The sequence below is a fragment of the Capra hircus genome, chromosome 24 (genome assembly GCF_001704415.2).
Source record: "Capra hircus breed San Clemente chromosome 24, ASM170441v1, whole genome shotgun sequence".
In the NCBI taxonomy this organism is placed as follows: domain Eukaryota; kingdom Metazoa; phylum Chordata; class Mammalia; order Artiodactyla; family Bovidae; genus Capra; species Capra hircus.
Window position 1 is genome coordinate 3,585,811 of NC_030831.1, and position 20,037 is coordinate 3,605,847.

At 48.6% G+C, this 20,037-nt stretch overlaps 1 protein-coding gene across 1 annotated transcript in view; it reads right to left on the bottom strand.

The window, feature by feature from the left end:
• The window catches only part of ZNF407 (zinc finger protein 407), a 380,108-nt gene continuing 362,080 nt past the window's right edge, over positions 2,010-20,037 (bottom strand). Inside the window, exon 9 of the mRNA XM_018039541.1 lies at positions 2,010-4,013. Within this exon, the coding sequence (XP_017895030.1) occupies positions 2,710-4,013 (1,304 nt within the window). The 3' untranslated portion in view covers positions 2,010-2,709. The remainder of the gene's footprint in view (positions 4,014-20,037) is intronic.

Sequence of the window (20,037 nt, forward strand, 5' to 3'; positions counted from 1 at the left end):
CCCGCGCTTCTGTACGTTTCCTTCAACACCCTCACATTCCGCCGGTTGTGTAATGAGAGAGGAGAGAGAGACCACATTAACCCAGCTCTACAGGTAATTACAGGACACAGGAGCCTAGTGAATCCTCTGCAATCCTTCTGAGCCTTGAAACGCCTTCTGGACAGTTTTTTTTTTTTAATGCAAAGGCCTGCTCTTTTCATTGTGCATACAACACGAGTGGTGGTTTGACACTGCAGGCTACACTGGTTTTATGAAGGATTAAATGCCACCTGAGACACATTCATCCTAAATAAATCACAAACGGTAAACTGCAGCATGTCAGTGTCAACTGCGGCAGAAAGGTTAGCCATACGGGACTAAGCGCGGTTAGGAATTAGCATCCAAGCCGCAGGCTGCGGGCTGCAGCTAACAGGAAGAATGATCAAGAAGATATTTTCCCACTGAAAATAACCCCCCACCTCCACTTTTTTTTTTTTTAACATGTACGAGAAGCTTGGCGAGGGGCATCACTTTGTAAAGGTCATCTTCCTCTCGACAAAACGCACGGAAGTTGCTGCTGTCGCTGTTTGCTGAAGACAGTGTTGAAGAGGAGCGGAAGTGCCCTGCCATTTTTAAGAATCGGGGGCAAGTCATACCCAGCTAATTATGAACTGCAGTGTCAAGCTTGAGATTTTCCTTTTTTAAATTTATTTTTGGAGGGAGGAGCCTTCAGATGGGTGGGACCCAGGGCTCTGAGGACCAGGTCAGGGGAGACACAGAGGGTTCAGGCACCCAGCCAAGGCTGGCTTCCAAGCTGACCTCTCAGGGGGCATGGAAACAGGACTGTGATGGAAACCACAACAGTACCATGTTCTCTTCCTTTTCTCCCTTCTGTGCTTCACAATTTTAAGATGCTAACCACAATAGGTGGTGATTGCAGCCATGAAATTAAAAGACGCTTACTCCTTGGAAGGAAAGGTATGACCAACCTAGATAGCATATTAAAAAGTAGAGATATCACTTTGCCAGAAAAGGTCCATCTAGTCAAGGCTATGGGTTTTCCAGTAGTCATGTATGGATGTGGGAGTTGGACTGTGAAGAAAGCTGAGCGCCAAAGAATTGATGCTTTTGAACTGTGCTGTTGGAGAAGACTCTGGAGAGTCCCTTGGACTGCAAGGAGATCCAACCAGTCCACCCTCAAGGAGATCAGTCCTGTGTGTTCACTGGAAGGAATGATGCTAAAGCTGAAACTCCAGTACTTTGGCCACCTCATGTGAAGAGTTGACTCACTGGAAAAGACCCTGCTGCTGGGAGGGATTGGGGGCAGGAGGAGAAGGGGACGACAGAGGATGAGATTGCTGGATGGCATCACTGACTCGATGGACCTGAGTCTGAGTGAACTCCTGGAGATGGTGATGGACAGGGAGGCCTGGCGTGCTGGGATTCATGGGGTTGCAAAGAGTTGGACACGACTGAGTGACTGAACTGAACTGAACTGAACCGTGACAGACTAAGTTACTGTCACCAGAATCTGCCTGGGTCATGGGCCAAATGTGGAGCACACAGCATCGGGGTGCAGAGATGGCCAGCAGAACCCAGCACAATCAGCATGGGTGGAGAGGGGAGTGGAGCCTGGCCGGTGAGGAACAAGTACTCTCGGCATTCTATGGCTGCCCGTCAGTTGGCTGCTGGAAAGAAAATGCCATCCTTCTCTTTTAGTGCTGTTTATTTCAGAGAAGAAAGAAACAGAAAACAACCTTTCCGTTTGGGGGAGGGGAGGGTTTTACAATTTTGGAAGGGAAGCAATTGAATTAAGAAGCGGGTCACCTGGCTATTAACTCGCACCCCCAGTGGAAGGGACCCCACAGCAAGGCACACACAGTTCTGCGGGGGCCAGGGCATGGCTCTCTATCACTGATGTTTGATGTCAGCTCTTTCACAGGGACATAAATCACTGATAAATCCTGTGAAAATGATGTCAACATTAAGAAACATTTGTTATAAAAGCAAAATATTGATACCAAACAGTATTTTTCAGAATGCACATTTCATATAGACTTTATTGTATGAAACTAAGTCAAAATTAGAAGCATTGGGTTTTCTTAACTAAGGTTTAATAAATGTCAAGGCTTTTCTTAACCATAGGCTTAAGGAGGAATCTTTTAAGCTGAAGCAACCTGGGCAAGGACCACACCTACAACGTCTGGAGGAGGAAGGCGGTACACAAAATGAACAGGCTGCCTTTGGTCTGGGGACGCTGTGATCCTAACATTTCCAGGAAAATGAACAGGAGCAGGCTGCTTCGACGTGGTAACACACGTAGCTGCAATTTTTAACCAAACATGTAATAAATTGTTACAATGGGGACATGCTGGACTGCAAGGGCAGCCGTGTCTGAAGCCACTGTTCCATGGCTAGGGCACAGTCCTCTCTCAACTGAAACGGGAAGACACTGTGGGAACAAAACAGAAAACAACTTAACTTCTGGGCACAATGGGTAGAACAGAGGGAAGAGCAACAACAGAAGAACCAACCGGAAACCAGACTCGCCTCGGGCAGCCCCGCCCCGCTGCAGGCTGCGCTCCTGCGTGCGCGTCCCCGGCGCCCCGTGCACGCGGCCGACGCGGGCCCATCCGTGGCCCCTCAGACGCGCGCTTCGCTGGCGGGTGCAGGGCACACAGCCTCACGTGCTGGTCTCTCAGCCCAGCGCCGGGCGGCTGGGCCCCGGCCTCAGGCTTCGTGGACTTCGCTGCTGTCTCTTTGGCTCTGGATGACCGCGGCGGCTGGGGAGCCCTCCTGGGTGTAGATGACCATGCTCGTCAGCTGTTCGGCTCCACTGGGGACCACGGCCCCCGCCTGCAGGAGCTCCTGGGAGCCGGCTGCCTCAATGATGGTGTGCGAGAACACGGCTGGCTCGTCCTGCACGCCGGGCGGCAGCTCGGTCACGATGTAGTGTGTGGCGCCCTCGGGAAAGCCGCCGCCGGACTCCTGGACCATGGCCTGCACCAGCTCCTCGGTGACGATGATCTGCGAGATCTCGCCGTCCGCCTCGGCCAGGTCCACGTGCGGCCCGCGCGCCTCGGCCTCCTGCATGATGATCTGGGAGCCCTCGCGGGCCAGCATGTGCACCGTGCCCTCTTCGTTGACGATGACCTGCGTGACGCCGTCCTTCATCAGCTGGCCGGCCGCGGCCGAGTCGCACACGGCGAACTGCAGCATGCCCTGCACCACCTTCTTGAAGGCCACCTGCGTGCGCTCCTGTGATGCGATTACGGCGGCCGGCCGCACCAGCTGGGTCAGCACCTCCACCGGCTCCGCGGCGGCCGCGCCTTCCGGCCCGTCGTGAAACACGTGGATCTCCGGGGCAGCGGGAGTGGCTGCCTCCTGCCCCGGCAGCTGCACCAGCACGTCCCTGGCCCCGGCCCTGCCCTTCTCCTCTGCCGCCGCCGGGCCCTCCGCCCCTCCCAGCTCGGTGACCGCGCACAGCAGGGCGTCCAAGGCCGAGGCCGCGTCGGGCGGGGTGACGCCGGCCTCATCCAGGTCTAGAATCTCCTGCTTGGTCACCTGCTGAATGACGGCCCCACTGGGGCTGAGGGGCTCGTCCACGCCATGCCCTTCCATTGAGCCGCCCACGACCACCACCTGCGTGGCTCCGTCGGCCAACGGCTCCGGCAGGCCCAGGCTGGGAGCCCCGCCGCCCCCATGCGCCCCGCTTTGCCCCGCGGCGATGACCTGGCCGTCCTCGGTGATGTGCACCACGCGGGCCACCTGGCCGGCCAGGGCCAGCGTCTGCAGCGTGGCCGCAGCCGTCTCCTCCACGGAGGCGTCCAGGGCGAACTCGCCCTCGTAGCCCTGGATGATGATGACCTGCTGGACTGGCTCCGGCGGAGCCACTGGCCTCCTGCTGCTCCGAAGTGGCCTGTCCTTTACCGGAGACTCCTCTGCTAGCGCCGCCGCTGTGAAGGGGCTGTCTGTCTCCACGAAGGTGGCTCCCTGGCCCTTCAGGCGGCATTCATAGGACTTGGACACAATGCCTAGGGGAGAGAGGGGCCAGTTAGAGCCTAGAAAAGTGACTTTTAGGATTAGAAGTAAGACAGTTCTTATGAAGCTGGAAAACCTCAACAGAAGCATCCCCATGACCCATGACTCAGATCCCCCAGCTGCCTGCCTCGGGAGTGCTCCCAGCAACACAGAGCAGGGCTGTGCTGTGAGGGGAAGATGCCTGCACCCCTGGCTGACTGTCCAGATACAATCTCAAGACCCATGCTCCCTTTCCAGTTCCTGCGAAAAGAATACAAGGCATCTCCTTAGTCATGGTCATTTCTAATAAGATGTCCAGTAGCTGGTGTTAAGAGCATTTTCCTTTTAACTCAAAGGAAAATCTTTTTTCCATGTCCCAACATTAGCTTACAGTGTATCTGTTTATTCGACAAGAAGAATGAAAGCTTTGCATATTGAATTTATAAACTTGCCCTTGATAAACACCAGCTGTGAGAGTTTAAGGCCCCGAGCGTGTGAGCCCCTGCTGTGTATCAGGTGCTGAGCCTGGGAGCAGGGCGGCCAGCCTGCCGGGAGCGGTCCATGGCGGCTGGGCACCCAGCACGGACTCAGATTCTCCGCTGTCTGGAGCTCGGGGGCGGCACACAGGCCGGAAACTGTGTGCACAGCCTCCAGGGCAACCGGAGCAGGTCCCACCGTGTTGCTGTGACATCTGGCCAAACACCTGGGACGCAGCCGCCCTTAAAACCATGGAGAGGACCACCACACTCAGGCTCTGGGGAAGGACACTCAGCAAGAGTTGCAGAGAGACAGCCGCACAGCCTGCCCGAAGAGACAGGAACACCCAAGCTCTCCCCCGGGTCTGAGTGGGAAGAGCCTGGAGACAGCACCCAGGGCAGCAGAGGTGGGGTCTGGGGGTAGCCGGGCCGGCTCTCAGGGATCACAGGCTCGGCTGGGACCAGGCTGTCGGGGCCCCCTCTGTAGAAGGCACTAAGGCACGTGGGCCACAGTCTGTGCAGAGAAGATACCTGTTGAGTGTTTTTAATCAGGAAAGTTAAGCGAGTGCATCTGTTTGAGAACTGTGATGGGGGCCCAGCATTTATTGCTGTAAATACTGGCCCTGCCTTCCCCGTGGTGAGCACCCTGCGATCGTTTCACGAGGGACCAGGACGCGTGCCAGAAGCAGGGGTCTGGACAGCGCAGGGTGGGCGGGGCCGGGGAGAGGGTGCCTGTGGGCGGCGGGGCTTGGTGCACCTGGCGGCCCCCGCAGACGGCGCCTGTCCCTGCAGTGTGGACACCCGCCGCCTGCCCAGGGAAGGCAGGGCAGCCCTGAGCTGCCGCTGGGCTGAGAGCGTCAGGCCCACCTTTCAGGCCTCCCTCCCATTACAGAAAGGGGGCTCTGGCCGCAGAAGCGAGGAAGATATCGGCAGGCGCGTGGACACTGGTCCCCCCAGGCCATCTGCGACACAGGCGAGGCTTGTTTAATAACTCGACAGGGAAAGCTGAGCGAAACCTATAGTCATTTTCATAAAAAAGAGACTGTTTAAACAGAGCTCCCATTTTCTCCTTCAAGTCCCTAATTCTGTTAGTTTCTCATTATCGCCTCCTTCCCTCCTAAGTGAGTGTGTGCTATGTTGCTTCAGTCTTTGCGACTCCACAGCCCCCCAGGCGCCTCTGTCCATGGGCTTCTCTGGGCAAGCATAGGGAGTGGGTTGGCATTTCCTCCTCCAGGGGATCTTTCCAACCCAGGGATCAAACCCAAGACTCTCCCGTCTCCTGAACTGGCAGGTGGGTTCTTTACCACTAGTGCCTCCTGGGAAGCCCTCTAAGTGAAAGAATGAGCTCTGAACCATCTCAAGTATTTTCTTATCTCAATGGCAAACACATTTAAAACATTTCAAGTCACTCTCCCTAAATGTAGGTCCTTTTTAAAAGAAGCACACTTCATTCTTACCAAAGGAGAAAAAAGGATTAAGAATTGTTGATTATTGTTGCTAACATCCCTTAAAAATAGGACAACTATTTTACATACCGCATTGGTGCCATTTTGTGAGAAAGCGTTTCTTTCAATACAGAATCCACTTTAAGCAAAGACCCGGGGGCAAGGGCTACCTTTCAGCAGGAACAGCAAGTCAGGCTAGATCCACAGAAGATGTTTAATTATATTCTCCACGAGGACACCTGGACTCATAGGCAGACTGCAGGCCATGGCCCCAGACTGGGAACCACGTATGAAGTTTTCAAAATGCAACCTCCCGGCATTCAGTGTGCTGCTGGGAGGGTCACTGGTCAGGATTTCAGGAAGTCGGCCACTGCATCCCTCTAAACTCCTGAAGCCAGAGGGAGCCTCCCCATGGTCGGGGTCAGGATCAGAGGGGGCTCCTGTGCCCTATGCTTTAACCTCATCACATAGGCATTTTCTGAATGTCAATCCTCCTAAACTCACTCCTCAGAGGGCAGGAATGGGCTCAGTGCAGGAGCAGAAGGCCTGCCCGATGGGTGGGTGCTCCACAGGTTCCATGTCCACCCCTCCACGTAGGCCTGAGTCTCAGCTGGTGGGGGTCACCATCTCTACCCAGTTTTCTCCCAGCTAGGACCCTCCCCCCTGCTTATTTACCTTATATGCAGAGTACATCACGTGCAATGCCAGGCTGGATGAAGCACAAGCTGAAATCAAGATTGCTGGGAGAAATTAATAACCTCAGATATGCAGATGATACCACCCTTGTGGCAAAAAGCGAAGAGGAACTAAAGAGTCTCTTGATGGAAGTGAAAGAGGAGAGTGAAAAAGCTGGCTTAAAACGCAACATTCAAAAAACGAAGACCATGGCATCCAGTCCCATCACTTTATAGCAAATAGATGGGGAAACGAAGCAGTGACAGACTTTATTTTCTTGGGCTCCAAAATCACTGCAGATGGTGACTGCAGCCATGAAAATAGAAGACGCTAGCTCCTTGGAAGAAAAGCTATGACCAGCCTAGACAGCATATTAAAAAGCAAAGTCATTACTTTGCCAGAAAAGACCCATCTAGTAAAAGCTATGGTTTTTCCAGTAGTCATGTATGGATTTGAGAGTTGGACCATAAAGAAAGCTGAATACCACTGAACACCAAAGAATTGATGCTTTTGAACTGTGGTGTTAGAGAAGACTCTTGAGAGTCCCTTGGACTGCAAGGAGGTCAGACCAGTCAGTCATACAGGAAATCAGTCCTAACTATTCATTGGAAGGACTGATGCTGAAGCTCCAATATTTTGGCCACCTAATGTGAAGAACTGACTCACTGGAAAAGGCCCTGATGCTGGGAAAGATTGAAGGCAGGAGGAGAAGGAGATGACAGAGGATGAGATGGTTGGATGGCATCACCAACTCAATGGACATGGGTTTGAGCAAGCTCTGGGAGTTGGTGATGGACAGGGAGGCCTGGAGTGCTGCAGTCACATGACTGAGTGACTGAACTGAACCGCGGACCCCCTGATCTTTTGTCTCCTGTCCTTGCCAAGCTCTTCCTGTGCTACCCTTGACCTGTCTCCTTCCCTGTACTTTTCTACTTTGAATGGAACATTCCACATGTCTTCATCACACTCAGAACCGGATCCAGTTGGCTTCTGCCCATTCTTTAATTCCAAGGTCATTTTGTTTATAATTTGGGGGAGAAAAAAAGAAATATGGATACAAAACATAAAGAAAGCAGCCTTCCAATCACCCTCCCCCATCCCTAACTGATTGAGAAGAGGACCTACTGCCCTGATGGGACTTCCCTGGTGGCTCAGTGGTAAAGAATCTGCCTGCAGTGCAGGAGACCTAGGTTCAATCCTGGGGTTGAGAAGATGCCTTGGAGAAGGGAATGGCAACCCACTCCAGTATTCTTGCCTGGGAAATCCCATGGACAGAGGAGCCTGGCGGGCTACAGTCCATGGGGTCACAGAGTCGGACACAACTCAATGACTGAATCGTGCCCTGACATTAACAAAGGAGGAGCTGCTGTAGCTGGAAGACATGAGTACCCCATCCTCAATGCTCCCTGAGGGAGATGCTACATGCTTGCGTCCAGGCAGGTCCTTTACTCTGCAGCGGGATTGAAGTTACAGAATTATCCTTTGAATCCTGGGGAGCACTTATAATGATGCTACTCAGAACTGCTTACTGAATTTATTTGAATCTGGAGGTGGGTTAAGCCACTTCCAGACCATTAAAGTAAACTACGTGGGTAAATACTGCTGTCACCACGAGTGTGACGGAGCTCGTCAACACCAGCACCTTCACCTCGGCTCCACGCAAGCTGGCGACTCCATCACAGTTCATAAATGCGGCCGCAGGTCCAGCTTTGATTCAGCAATTTAATAACTTCGAGTGCTGTCAGTACTGCTTTGAAAAATAGCACCTATAAAATGTAACAGCCTCAATCAGATTGGAAAAGATTCACCCACGGAAGATTCTTCCATTTCGTCCATAATGAATTAATGTTGAGCTGTGTAGAAGTTCAAGTGTCATTTAAACTAATGTGAATCTCTACTGTAACTTTACATTCTAACCCGGCTATGAACAAGAATTTACTGGGCACATCAACTTCAATTTTTTAGATCTTTCGAGTAAATATGAACTGTAAAGCTCACCAATGCAAATGGCCCAATGGACACAGTATCTGGAACACAGCAAGTTTGTGCCAATTTTACCCACAACTGCTTAGTCACGTTACTGCTTCAAAACTGCACACATATCTTTAACAAAGCATGGATACTCCACATAATATTTGTATTTCACTTGGCATTTATCAAAGACAGCATCCAGTTTCAGTATGCTGGTTGTAGCTAATCAGTAGGGTCTAAACCAGCTCTTTCTGGATCTGCTTCCAATAGGACAGTAAGAAGATTTATGTAGAAGGTGTAGATGCAGGTGAGATGGGCCTGTTTATGAGATTCCCAACTCACTGCCCATTTCCTTTCATAAGGACAGAAGGATTTTACTGCCTTCTCATAGCTAAATGTATTGAAAGTTTACAACTCAGTTGAAATAAAAAGAATTTTCTTTGGGGGGTTTGTGTGTGTGTGGGGGGCGCTGAGGCGTCGTTTTCAGGGAACTGCTCTTTAATGAGCTCCCTTCTGCAAAAGATCACTGTCGAGCGCACTCCCTCCTGCCTTGTCCCCTTGGAAGGGAACGTCTCCAGCGAGGAGACCACGAGCCCTGCCAGGCAGGAGCGGGGTGGGGGCGTCAAGCTGGAGACTCACCCCCGCCCCCCGCTACCGTGTGTGCAGCTCCGCTCTGCCGTCGGCCTAAGCCACAACTAGGGTTTAGTACTTGGCTGCTTCCTTTCTGTGTACGTGTTAGTTTTTCGTTACTGTCATCATTTTTTCTCATAGAATAAATACCTTATGCTTTTGTTAAGCTTACATTTAATTAAAATGTACAGAATTTGTGCAGTAAACTCGAATGAAACAAATAAAACAAGGCCCCCTCTCTTGAAGGCATACGTTGTGAATGAAAAATGTCATTACAGACTAAAAAATTTTGCCGTAAACAGGGCCTACAGAGAGAAGTTTCCCCTGTAATGACATCCATAAAATACACAAATGGCACTTTTAGTACCATCCTGAATATGGCATTTTCTGTGCTCTACACACAATCTAAATGGTTTGATCATAGAGCATAATACTCCATTGGGTTTATAGAACAATCAATGTTCCATAAAATGATGTATTTATCCAATAGTAGGCTCAGCAGTTACTGGCGTATGACATCGCAGGACAGAGGCTGGGCTCCTCACGGCTCACGCGCAGGCTGTAAAACTTGTCTCACCCACTCCAACAACTTCATCTCATCTGCGTCAAGTAATTTGTTGAAGACTCAGCTTGGCTTAAAAAAAAACTTGTAATAAAAATTCATGGAATTTTCAGGAGAATGAAAGCCGATGACAATAGAAAGGTCACATTGTGTCTCCAATAAAGGGGTCAGAGGTCACCAGCAGTTCTAAAACCGAAAGTAGATTTCATGCATCGTGTAGCAGATAAAGATGGCATTAAAAAGACTTGTGCGGCTGAAATGTCGGCTGCGTCAGGGAAGCCTGTGCTAATATCCGACGTGAGCCACTGTGCCGCCACCAGCCAGCATTTATTTTAAATTTCTAAGCTGCTCCTGCAATGGTATTACACAGCGCTAGGTTATGTCTCAGACACTGTGTGTGTTAACATTTTATATTTTGGGAGTACTAAGCTTGAAAACACTAGGCTGCCTCACTGTCACAATCAAAGCACCTCAACTATGACGCAATTTAAAAAGTAATGCCTTTCATATAAAAATCTGAGGCACATATGACACTGTGATTCTTAAGCCACGTATGGTTTTCCTCAACTTCAGTTTTAAGATGTGATTTTAACAAGAATGTTAAGAAATCATACTTAATGTCTATTAAAATGAAACAATATTAACAGATTATGCTAATAAATTAGAGCCATATTTTAATGTCACAAAAGCTTGTAACTTTCTCAAGTGAAAGCTCGAAAAATGACAAATTAAAATTCAATGAAATAGAACCTTTTAGAAATTTCAAACCAGGGAATAAATTATTCGTATAATGGCAGTCACCAATAGTATAGCCAATCACATCGGTGTCAGTAACTGCTCTGTAATGGAGTCATTTTCTGGACAGTAATAGTTACTGGTGTGCTGGTGATCCTGCACGAAGGCCCCAGCAGCGCCCCCTGCAGCCCGGCTTGAAGAAGTCTAAGAGGCACAGTCAGGGAGCCGGGCCCTGTCCCCTCCACGCAGAAAGCTCCGCAGCCTCGCCTCCCTGCAGGAAACCCTGACCCGATCCTGCAGGCAGGCAATCACAAAATGGGGTGGCCCAAGATCGCAGCAGGCTATGTACCAAAATGACAATATGGCAATTTCACCATCTTTCTCTTTTTTCTTTTGGAGAGAGAAGAAAGGACAGTCGGTACCTTATGTCTCATTATTTTCAAGGGTTAGAAATGCATTTTGGTCAATGTTAATAAAATTCACACACAGATTAGGAATACTGAGGTTATTGGAGACACAAAATTGAAATTATCTTCAGATGCTGGCATGCTTGTTAGTGTGACCTCCATACCGGTGGGATGTATTTCAGAGCTCAGGCTTGTGCTGGTCATTCTGAAACCAGCGTGCCCTGCCCTAAGGATGTGTTAAATACACCACAACACGATAAATAAGAGGCACCCTGGTAAGTACCTGCTTTATGCCACATATAAACACAAAGGTCTGTGTCACAGAGTTACACTCAAGGCCACTGCTCTGTCCTCAAGTTCATGAAGGCCGTCGTTCGATACGAAGAGAAGAGACAAGTTATTATTCTGTAAAAAACTAACTGTAGTCCACATCTTTTCTGAGAGACGCTTTGACCTAAGTTCAAACACAATTTTATAAGCTACCTGTTTAACTGAAGGGAATATGTACAATAAGGCAGGGCCCAGATTTAAGAAACAAAAGCCTGAGTCCTCTTCCCCTCAGTTATCACTAGTACAACACTTAGACCTAGTAGTGGTCAAAGATAATCACATAAGACCCGTGAAAGAAATTCTAAGATGCTCAGGAAAAACCATGAATAAATTTTATCTCTAGTTGGAAATACAGGAACAGACAGGTTTCTAACTTTGCATCTCCACGGGCCTCGGTATTTCCATGGGCACTGAAGACTGACACAGGATAAAAGACAATATTTTACCTTTAAAGTCACAAACCCTAAGAGATGCTGTATCGTGTCAGACCCTTAGGTACCGATGATCACTGGCTGCGTGGAGATCTAATGGGGGTCATGCAGGCAAACCTCCCTCAGGAAGACGGTTGCTTCAGAGCCGGACGCGGCAGGCGGGCATGGTAACTGTTTCCCTGCTGCTGAGGCTGCGGGGGTGTGGATACCTCAGGACAGGACCCCAGAACTTTGGAGATCTGGCCCATGGGGCAGAAGTGTTTCATCATGATTCACAAGGGGGATGAAATGGGACTAAAGTCAGAAGGCGAAGTGCTCTGATCTCAGCCTTTACCTGCCAAGAGCACTCCAAACGCCAACTGGGCTTCCTGGAAGAAAGTGCTCAGACATCTTGAACAAGCTGGGAGGGAGGGGGCTGCCCAAGGTTGTGCCCCTAGCATCCCACATGCGTTCTGGGGGTTGGGGCAGGCCTGGCTGCTGTGGGGAGCCTGCCTGGGACACACGTGTAGTTCCTCGGGAGCCCTGGCATCCAGCCCTCCATCCCGAGCCTCTGACCTCACTCGTGTGCTCGTGGTCCACTGAGGAAAGGTAAGCCACGTGCCACACCCTTGCACTTGGAGCTCAGGCCTTGAACAAGCGGGGGGATTTTAGGCTGGCGGCACTTCTGAAGGCCTTCGAAGACTCCAGAGGAACAGCAGCCCTTTCTGCTTACTGCAAGGCCATCTCTGTTGGACTTAAGAGACATCAACTCAGACTAGCACTGCCATTCTTTCTGGAGTCATGGCCTCAGAAAATTAGGAAGCCCAACGCCCTTTTCCTGAGCGTTTTGTAAAACTCCCCGTAGAGATAACACACTATTAGGAGACAAGGCCTCCTTTTCAGAAGCTGTAACTGTTACACGCACTTAGAAGGTAAAATCACGCAAAGAAGAAGTCCAGTCAATGGCGTTGGTGGACCTCCTTTAACATGGCTGAGTTCACAGGCCAATGGCAGATAAAACTGGCCTCCTGTGTGTTTCTCGCAAACCAACCCAATGAAAAGATCACGTTCATTTTTGTAGGCATGTTCCAACTGCCTGTGTTTCAAAGTATCTTCCTGTCTCTCCTGAGGAGATGAGAGGAAGTGGACGACTGTCTCCACTGCAGATACTTGTGTATGAAGGTAAAAGGCAAACTACTCCTCAGTCACAGCACAGAGGCACCATTAAAACCGAATTTACAGTAGGCAGAACCTGCAGCTGGGCAAGGCTCACTGTTAGTATTTTAATTATCAGCCAGGCTTTTGGAGGCCTAACATCTGCTCACAGGCGAGCAGTGGCAGCTGCTGGTGTAGACTTAAAACAATGTGAGTTTCTTCTCCATGTAGTCAATCAATCATCCGTTCTGGGTACATGGCTGCTACTTTTCCTGTGTGTGAGGGCCCTGAGCATCCACTGAGTGGGTACTGGGTGGAGCCCACCTGCTCCCGAGGGTAGGTCTGAGGACCGCAGACACCCTGAGTCTGGGGACCGAGAAACGAGGACACAGTGCCTGGCTGTGGGCGGCCGGCACCGGGGCAAGTTCACAGTGAGGACCCGGCCACCCAGCTCAGGCACAGGCAGAGCAGGCTCCGACTTGAGGCTGCGAATATACGAGTGAGCAGGGGCCGAAGATCTGCCCTTTCTGGGGTCCACCAGACTGATTTTGGGGGGTGACGGATGCTGCCCTGCTCTGAGGCCGGCCCAGCACGCGGCCTTCTCTGCAGTGAGCACAGGACAGAGGTGGGGTCGGGGTGGGGAGACTGCTGGTCAGCGTGGAAGATGACAATGTATTTTCTTCTGAACCAGTGAATTCTACCATCTTTATTTTGAATGTCTTCCTAAATACCCAAGTTAAACTCCTCTGTTAAAATTGCAGGGTATCCACATGCCTGGGATAATCAAGGCTAAATACTCATTTGAAAGTATCAAACAAAGTCCAAACTTGGAGGCCTGAACCCTTGCTTTTAAATGAATGGAATGAATGAAAATAAACTTACAAATTACAACACTGAAACACCAGCAGCTGAAACCTCAGTAGCTCTGAGTGCCAGCAGCGTATGAGACTTGATCACTGAAACGTAAGTCAAGGAGGAAGTGCTGTGTTGGGGATTCTGCAAATCCACCTCAAGTGGACCTTCACAATGATCTGGAATCTGGATCCAGATTCTTATGTAGCACATAAAAATATCTCTAGATACTTTAAAAGCCAATTAAAAAGGGAACCTATTACACCCATATACATGCAATATCATATCCCAAAGGGAAAGAAAACATATCAATTTAATTCTTCAAGAATAATGACTGTGCACAAGCAAAATATATTATTTGCAAATAAGTGCTTGCAAATAGCAGGCTCTCTTATCTTGTCATTTCAAAACAAAGCAAACATTTTAAACGTAATTATAAAACTGTATGAAAATACCCCCGTTGACTTTTTTAAAGGCAGAAAATGTCAAGGATTCCCGCATCAGCTCATGAGTGCAGCTCTCAATTTAGAAGTCAAGCTGAGAACTGGAGTCCCATGGGAGAACCAGGAAGTAGCTAGTTGATTCTTTCCGGCATTATGCTTTGGGCCAACAGAAGGGCTGGGCTTGGTTGGAAACTGCATGCTTGGTGGCTACCAGCATGGAGGTGGGGTCCATGATAACGAGGGGAGACCTCCCCCAGGCAGTGTGTGCTAGGCTGAAAGGAGATCACAGTTAGGGAGAGAGACCAAGGGGACCCTGATAAGCGCAGAAAAGCTAGAGTCAGAGGCGATGACTAGGTGGTCAAGACTGTGGGTCTCAGAAAGTAAGTAAGAAGAAGGTCATCAACCACGTGAAATGTCAGAAACACCGTTGAGACTAGAAGCAGCTCTTCGATAGGTAACGTATCACCAGGAGCACCATGAAATTTAGCCCCCACACTGAGAGTCACGGGGTGGTAACTGGACTGAGCACAGGACAGGGGCGCAGACCTCACCCCGCTGCAGATAAACCCGGACACATGTCGTTCTAGTTCCACGACTGCCACAAGGACACGACCTCGGAGCACACGAGCACTGAGCCATGAACCCTCACACGTGGCATTCATCGGAACACAACACGATTAGCGGCTTCACGAACAGGAAGGAGGGAAATGAGGTATTCAAAACTTGGAATGACGCTCACAGGAATAGGGACATTCATATGTTTTCCTTCACTCCTATTTATTATTAAATGCCGTCAAGTATTTTCCTGAACAGAAATGTCCCACTCTTTCTCGGAGTCGCAAGACAATCAGAATGACAGAACTGAATTAATTCCTCATTTGCTGGCTGAAAGAAACTCGGAGCTGAATTGCCAAAGGGCAGAACCGGGAGAACGACACCATGCATCTCGGGGTTTGTGTGCGTCCCTTTGATTACTGCGCTTGTGTGTTACCCTACTGGCCTAGCAGCTGCTGTCTTCCTTCATCTGCAGAGTGCCACGGCACCCGTTCGTAGTCACTAAGCTCTGAAAAGTATTACTGAGTATCTGGAATTCTTAACAGAAATTCCAGGAAGTTAGGTGGATAAATCACAGACATAAAATGAAGGAAAAAGAAAACACCTCCTAGGAAAGGTTCCATTAAAGGCACCTTAAGAAGCTGTGCTAACTGGTGCCAGCCCAGGGGCCAAGGCACCCCCACCCCCTCAGGAGCCGCCCTGCGACCTCCTGCGCTGGGCCCTGGTGCTGGACAGTCCAGCCTCACCTTCCTTTCCTCCAGGTGCTTTGAGTAACTTCTGTCGTCTGGGCCTCCCTCTTACTAGTAACTCCCATTGTCTGGAACAAACACTGCTGGCTTCCTCTGCTCTTATATCTGACCCTGTCCTGCTCGTGAATTAATGACCACGCGTCAACCATGCACACCAGCTTTCCCTACACGACACAAGCAACCCCCTAAATTGTAACTTAGCCAGCTCACCTCACTGAGCTTAGGTTCTTTCTTAGAAACACTCTTTTATCATTCAATTCTTGGTTTTATCGTCCCACTTTTTGAATTTATTTATATATGTAGATAAATAAATAAATAAATTCAAAACACAGGGTAATAAAAAGGGGCTTCCCTGACAGCTCACTTGGTAAAGAATCCACCTGCAATGAAGGAGACCCTGGTTAAATTCCTAGGTTGGGAAGATCCGCTGGAATGGAAGATTCCATTCCAGTATTCTTGGGCTTCCCTTGTGGCTCAACTGGAAAAGAATCCACCTGCAATGCGGGAGACCTGGGTTCAATCCCTGGGTTAGGAAGATACCCTGGAGAAGGGAATGGCTACCCACTCCAGTATTCTGGCCTGGAGAATTTCATGGACTTACAGTCCATGGGGTTGCAAAGGGTCGGGCACGACTGAGCAACTTTCACTTTCACACATCCTAAATATTCTGATATGCTCAAAATTTGCTTGAATTTTGGATATAGCCTTATTAGTAAAGAAGGCTTCACTCCTTTTCAATCTACAAAGAAATGGTCATGAATACAACTTATCTGGCCCAAACTTAGCTTGGACATACTGAAGGTCAGAGGGCAAGGGACATTTGGAAGGAAAAACAGTAAACCCTGATGAGACTTTTTGGCTTAAACCTTCACATGTGGAAGAATATGTGGACCTAAAGAGAGAGAACCTGTCTAATTAGGTTTAACTTAACCACCATGAAAACACCAAGGAAGAGAGGCCAACAGTGCCCAGGTTCTCTGCAGGGCCGCGCAGGGGCTGGGCCAAGGTGGATCAAGTCCTGGCTGGTGGTGGGGGAGTGGGGAGGCCTCCTCTGTGCTGACATCAGGGTGCTGTGGACTGGCTCGACTTTCTAACCAGTGGATGATGAGTGGATGCAACAGATGTATCAGAAGGATGAAACGCTCCCTGGGAACATCCAGATATGAGGCAGAGGGGAGTGAGGCAGCGCGAGCTGAGTGGGCAGAGATCTCTGCAGGGGCTCTGCTCCCATCCGCCTTTCTGAGGCGGATGCTCTTGGCTTCCCCTTGCCAGAGAACCCTGTGATTCCAGGACAAACCAGTGTTCCTGGGGTCATCTGAGTAGCCTGGCCTCCACCACTGTCCAGTCTACAGAAAACGGCATCACATCACTAGTCTTGCATTGCTGCCTTTAAAAAAATGATGTAGCACAGTCAGTCCTTTCCTGTTAAGCTATGAATCATAAACATTCTCTTAAATATCTGACGCACCTCCACCTCCACAAGAGTTGATTGAGTTATTTAGATTTGGAAATTAATGGGCTGATGGTAGCATTACAACTCAAATGGATTCACAGTTATCATATTTGGCCCAGTGTGATTTCAAATCAGAATTCTGATTGTTTGAATGGAAATTCAGAAATATTAAAAAGAAGCCATGTTAAAACTGGCTGGTTTATCACATGCAAATACTGTGCATTAAGATGGGAAACACCCATTCATGAAGATAATGAAAAATGGACATCAAGGTAATAAAATAACACACTGACGGATTCTGAGACTTAGAAAGCAGTGGGTTTCTTCCTTCTGCTTGAAAGGAAAAAATGTTCATCCAACCCCACCCCAATTCATATTTGATCTGCAATCCAGCAACAAAGCCCTGTGGTCTGTCAGCACAAAGCCTTTTAAAATGGCTCAAGATTTTCAACATTCAAGTTTCCGTGTTTTAAAAAGAAGAGGTTGCGGGGGTGGCAAGGGTTGCAGCTGAGGACAGAGTGTGCAGCAGAGCGAGCAGGGTCTCGGAGGCCCCTGGCTCCGGTGCGCGTGCAGCAGCCACCTGAGCAGCGCCGCACAGAGCACAGGGCAGTGAGGATAAAGTCGGTGCTCTCGGTCTATAAGGCTGGCACACATGGGCCCGGCAGGCTTCATGCTTCATTTTCATGAAACTTCAGCCACATTTCCAGGGCAACATTTCCACTGTTTGCAGGCAAAGGGTCTCTGTGTAGGAGGCCAATGGCTTGCCAGTGATTCTGCTCAATGCCCCAACCTAAGCCAGAAAAAGGAATTTAAATGCTCAGTTAGGTTGAGTGTTAATAATCCTAGATAACAATGTAAACTCAATGATTCAGTTATTAACATGCATTTTAATTAAAATGAGTCATGTTTAATTCCCAGTTAGACATGAAGTCTTAATATAAAACTTTCTGCTGAGATGAGCATAGCTATGGGTTCTACATACACACAGGCTACTTTCCCAGTGTAGCTGAAAAACACTGTCACCCCTCGTTCAGACACACATTGCTGATGCTGCATTCTTTTACTCTAAAATAATATCCTAGGAGAAAGCCTTTGCTCTAATGGGATTTAAACCAGTATATTCAGCCTGAGTGTTGAGTATAGCAGTAACTAGGTTAAGAACCCAGAAGACTCTGATACACAAATAAAATCTTTAGTCTTGGCCCAAAACATTAGATACATGGTGATCTTCAGAAGAAAGTAAGAAATTTTCACCACCACCACCACATGAAACAATAAATGATAGCCCCCCTCCCCACCAAATAGTCAAATATCATATGGGTTTAGTTGTATCTGGCATATTTATATAATTTCTTCACAATAAAATTAATACACAACTAATAAATTTATTTGGAGAAGGAAATGACAATCAATTCCAGTATTTTTGCCTGGAGAATTCCATTGGCAAAGGAGCCTGGCCGGCTATAGTCTATGGGGTCGCAGGAGTCAGACATGACTGAGCAACTAAGCACTCAATATGTTTATTTCACACCACCTATCTTAAACTTACCAATGAAACTCTCATTGTCACTAACAATTGTCAAAGTTTAGAAAAGCGCCATATGTATGAGATAGGAACAAGGCTATTTTAAATTCAGATCCACTTCCTCATCAAGATTACTGAGGGTTGCTCCTAACAGTGGAGGAACACAAAAAGAGAAATAACACCAGCAAACGCTAAGCCAAGCAAACCAAACCAGTGTGAACAAAGCCCAAAGTAACAGGAGCTGTGAGCAATACGGAATATTCCAGTGGCTTCTTGAAGTCAAGGCCAGAACTATCAAGGAATCTAGTTCTGGAGGTCTTGTCCCCTTCTATTAATAAAACAAGGCAAAACAAAACAGAGCAGAACAAAACACCATCCCCTGAAGCTGTATGTGAACAATTTTGTGTACTTGTTCAAATGGCAAGACTTAATTTTCCCCAAGATGCCACTATATATTCCTAAAGACGGATCTAATACCAGTTCCACAAATTATGGAAACTTTCTGCAAAGGCTCTAGGGACGTTAGGAAAGGCGAACTGCTCTCATCAGCTAGGACGTTTTCAATAGTATTTTGTATTTTGGCCACAGGGATCAAAATCTTATGCTATATTTGCATATTTCTCAGTAACTTTTTACAGACACGTATAGAAGACACCGAAGATTGAAAGCAACCAAAATAATTCACAACTGCTCAGCACCTCTTTAATGTCCAAAATAAACCTAGCAGTTTAGCAAATTTAAAAACCGTCATTGATTATTAAATCAGCTGGCTCCCCTGCAAATATTTCTCTGTACTGATCTCTGTCAAGTATATATACTTAGGCAGAGGTTGGACTTGCTTCAGGATGCAGGGCATTTGCCTTGGCAAGTTAATAATTTTAACCAACAGCTCAGGTAAAGCCAGAGGGGCAGCTTATCCAGTCTGATCATAACAGGATGTTACGGTTCCCAGAAGGAATCCCACTTTGGTCACTTTAAGAAGACCCAGTGTTTGCAAAGGAGAGCACTACACTCAGTGCCAGGAACTGAGTTTGAATGGAGGGCCACAGACTGGAACTCGTCTGCACGGAGGTGATGTAGGAGGCAGAGGTTCTCTGTCCAGAAACCACAGCATGGGAATGCGGGAAGAGGGGAGGGAGGAACTGGGCAGGCTGGCTTGGCAAATCTAGATTCAGGGGGCTGGAAAATAGGACATAAGAAGAGTCTCCAAGTATCTGGCTAGTCGCCAGGTAGAAGAGGGATAATCACACGTCCCTGTGTGGCTTCAGTGCGTGTGTGCGTGCTAAGTCACTCAGTCATGGATAACTCTGTGTCCCTGTGGACTGCAGCCTGCAGGCTCCTCTGTCCATGTGGGTCTCCAGGCAAGAATGCTGGAGTGGGTTGCCATGCCCTCCTCCAGGGGCTCTTCCCGACTCAGGGATCAAACCCGCATCTCCTGTGGCTCCGGCACTGCAGGTGGATTCTTTACTGCTGAGCCACCAAGGAAGCCCTTCAGTGCACTGGTGGTATGTTTTAACCCATCTTGAAAATTTTCTAAAAATTAGAGCAACTCACAGGTGGATACACACTTGAAAAGATGCTCAGCATCATTAATCGCTAGGAAAATGCCAATTAAAACCACAGGAGATACCATGACACACTCACCAGAATGGCTGACATTAAAAA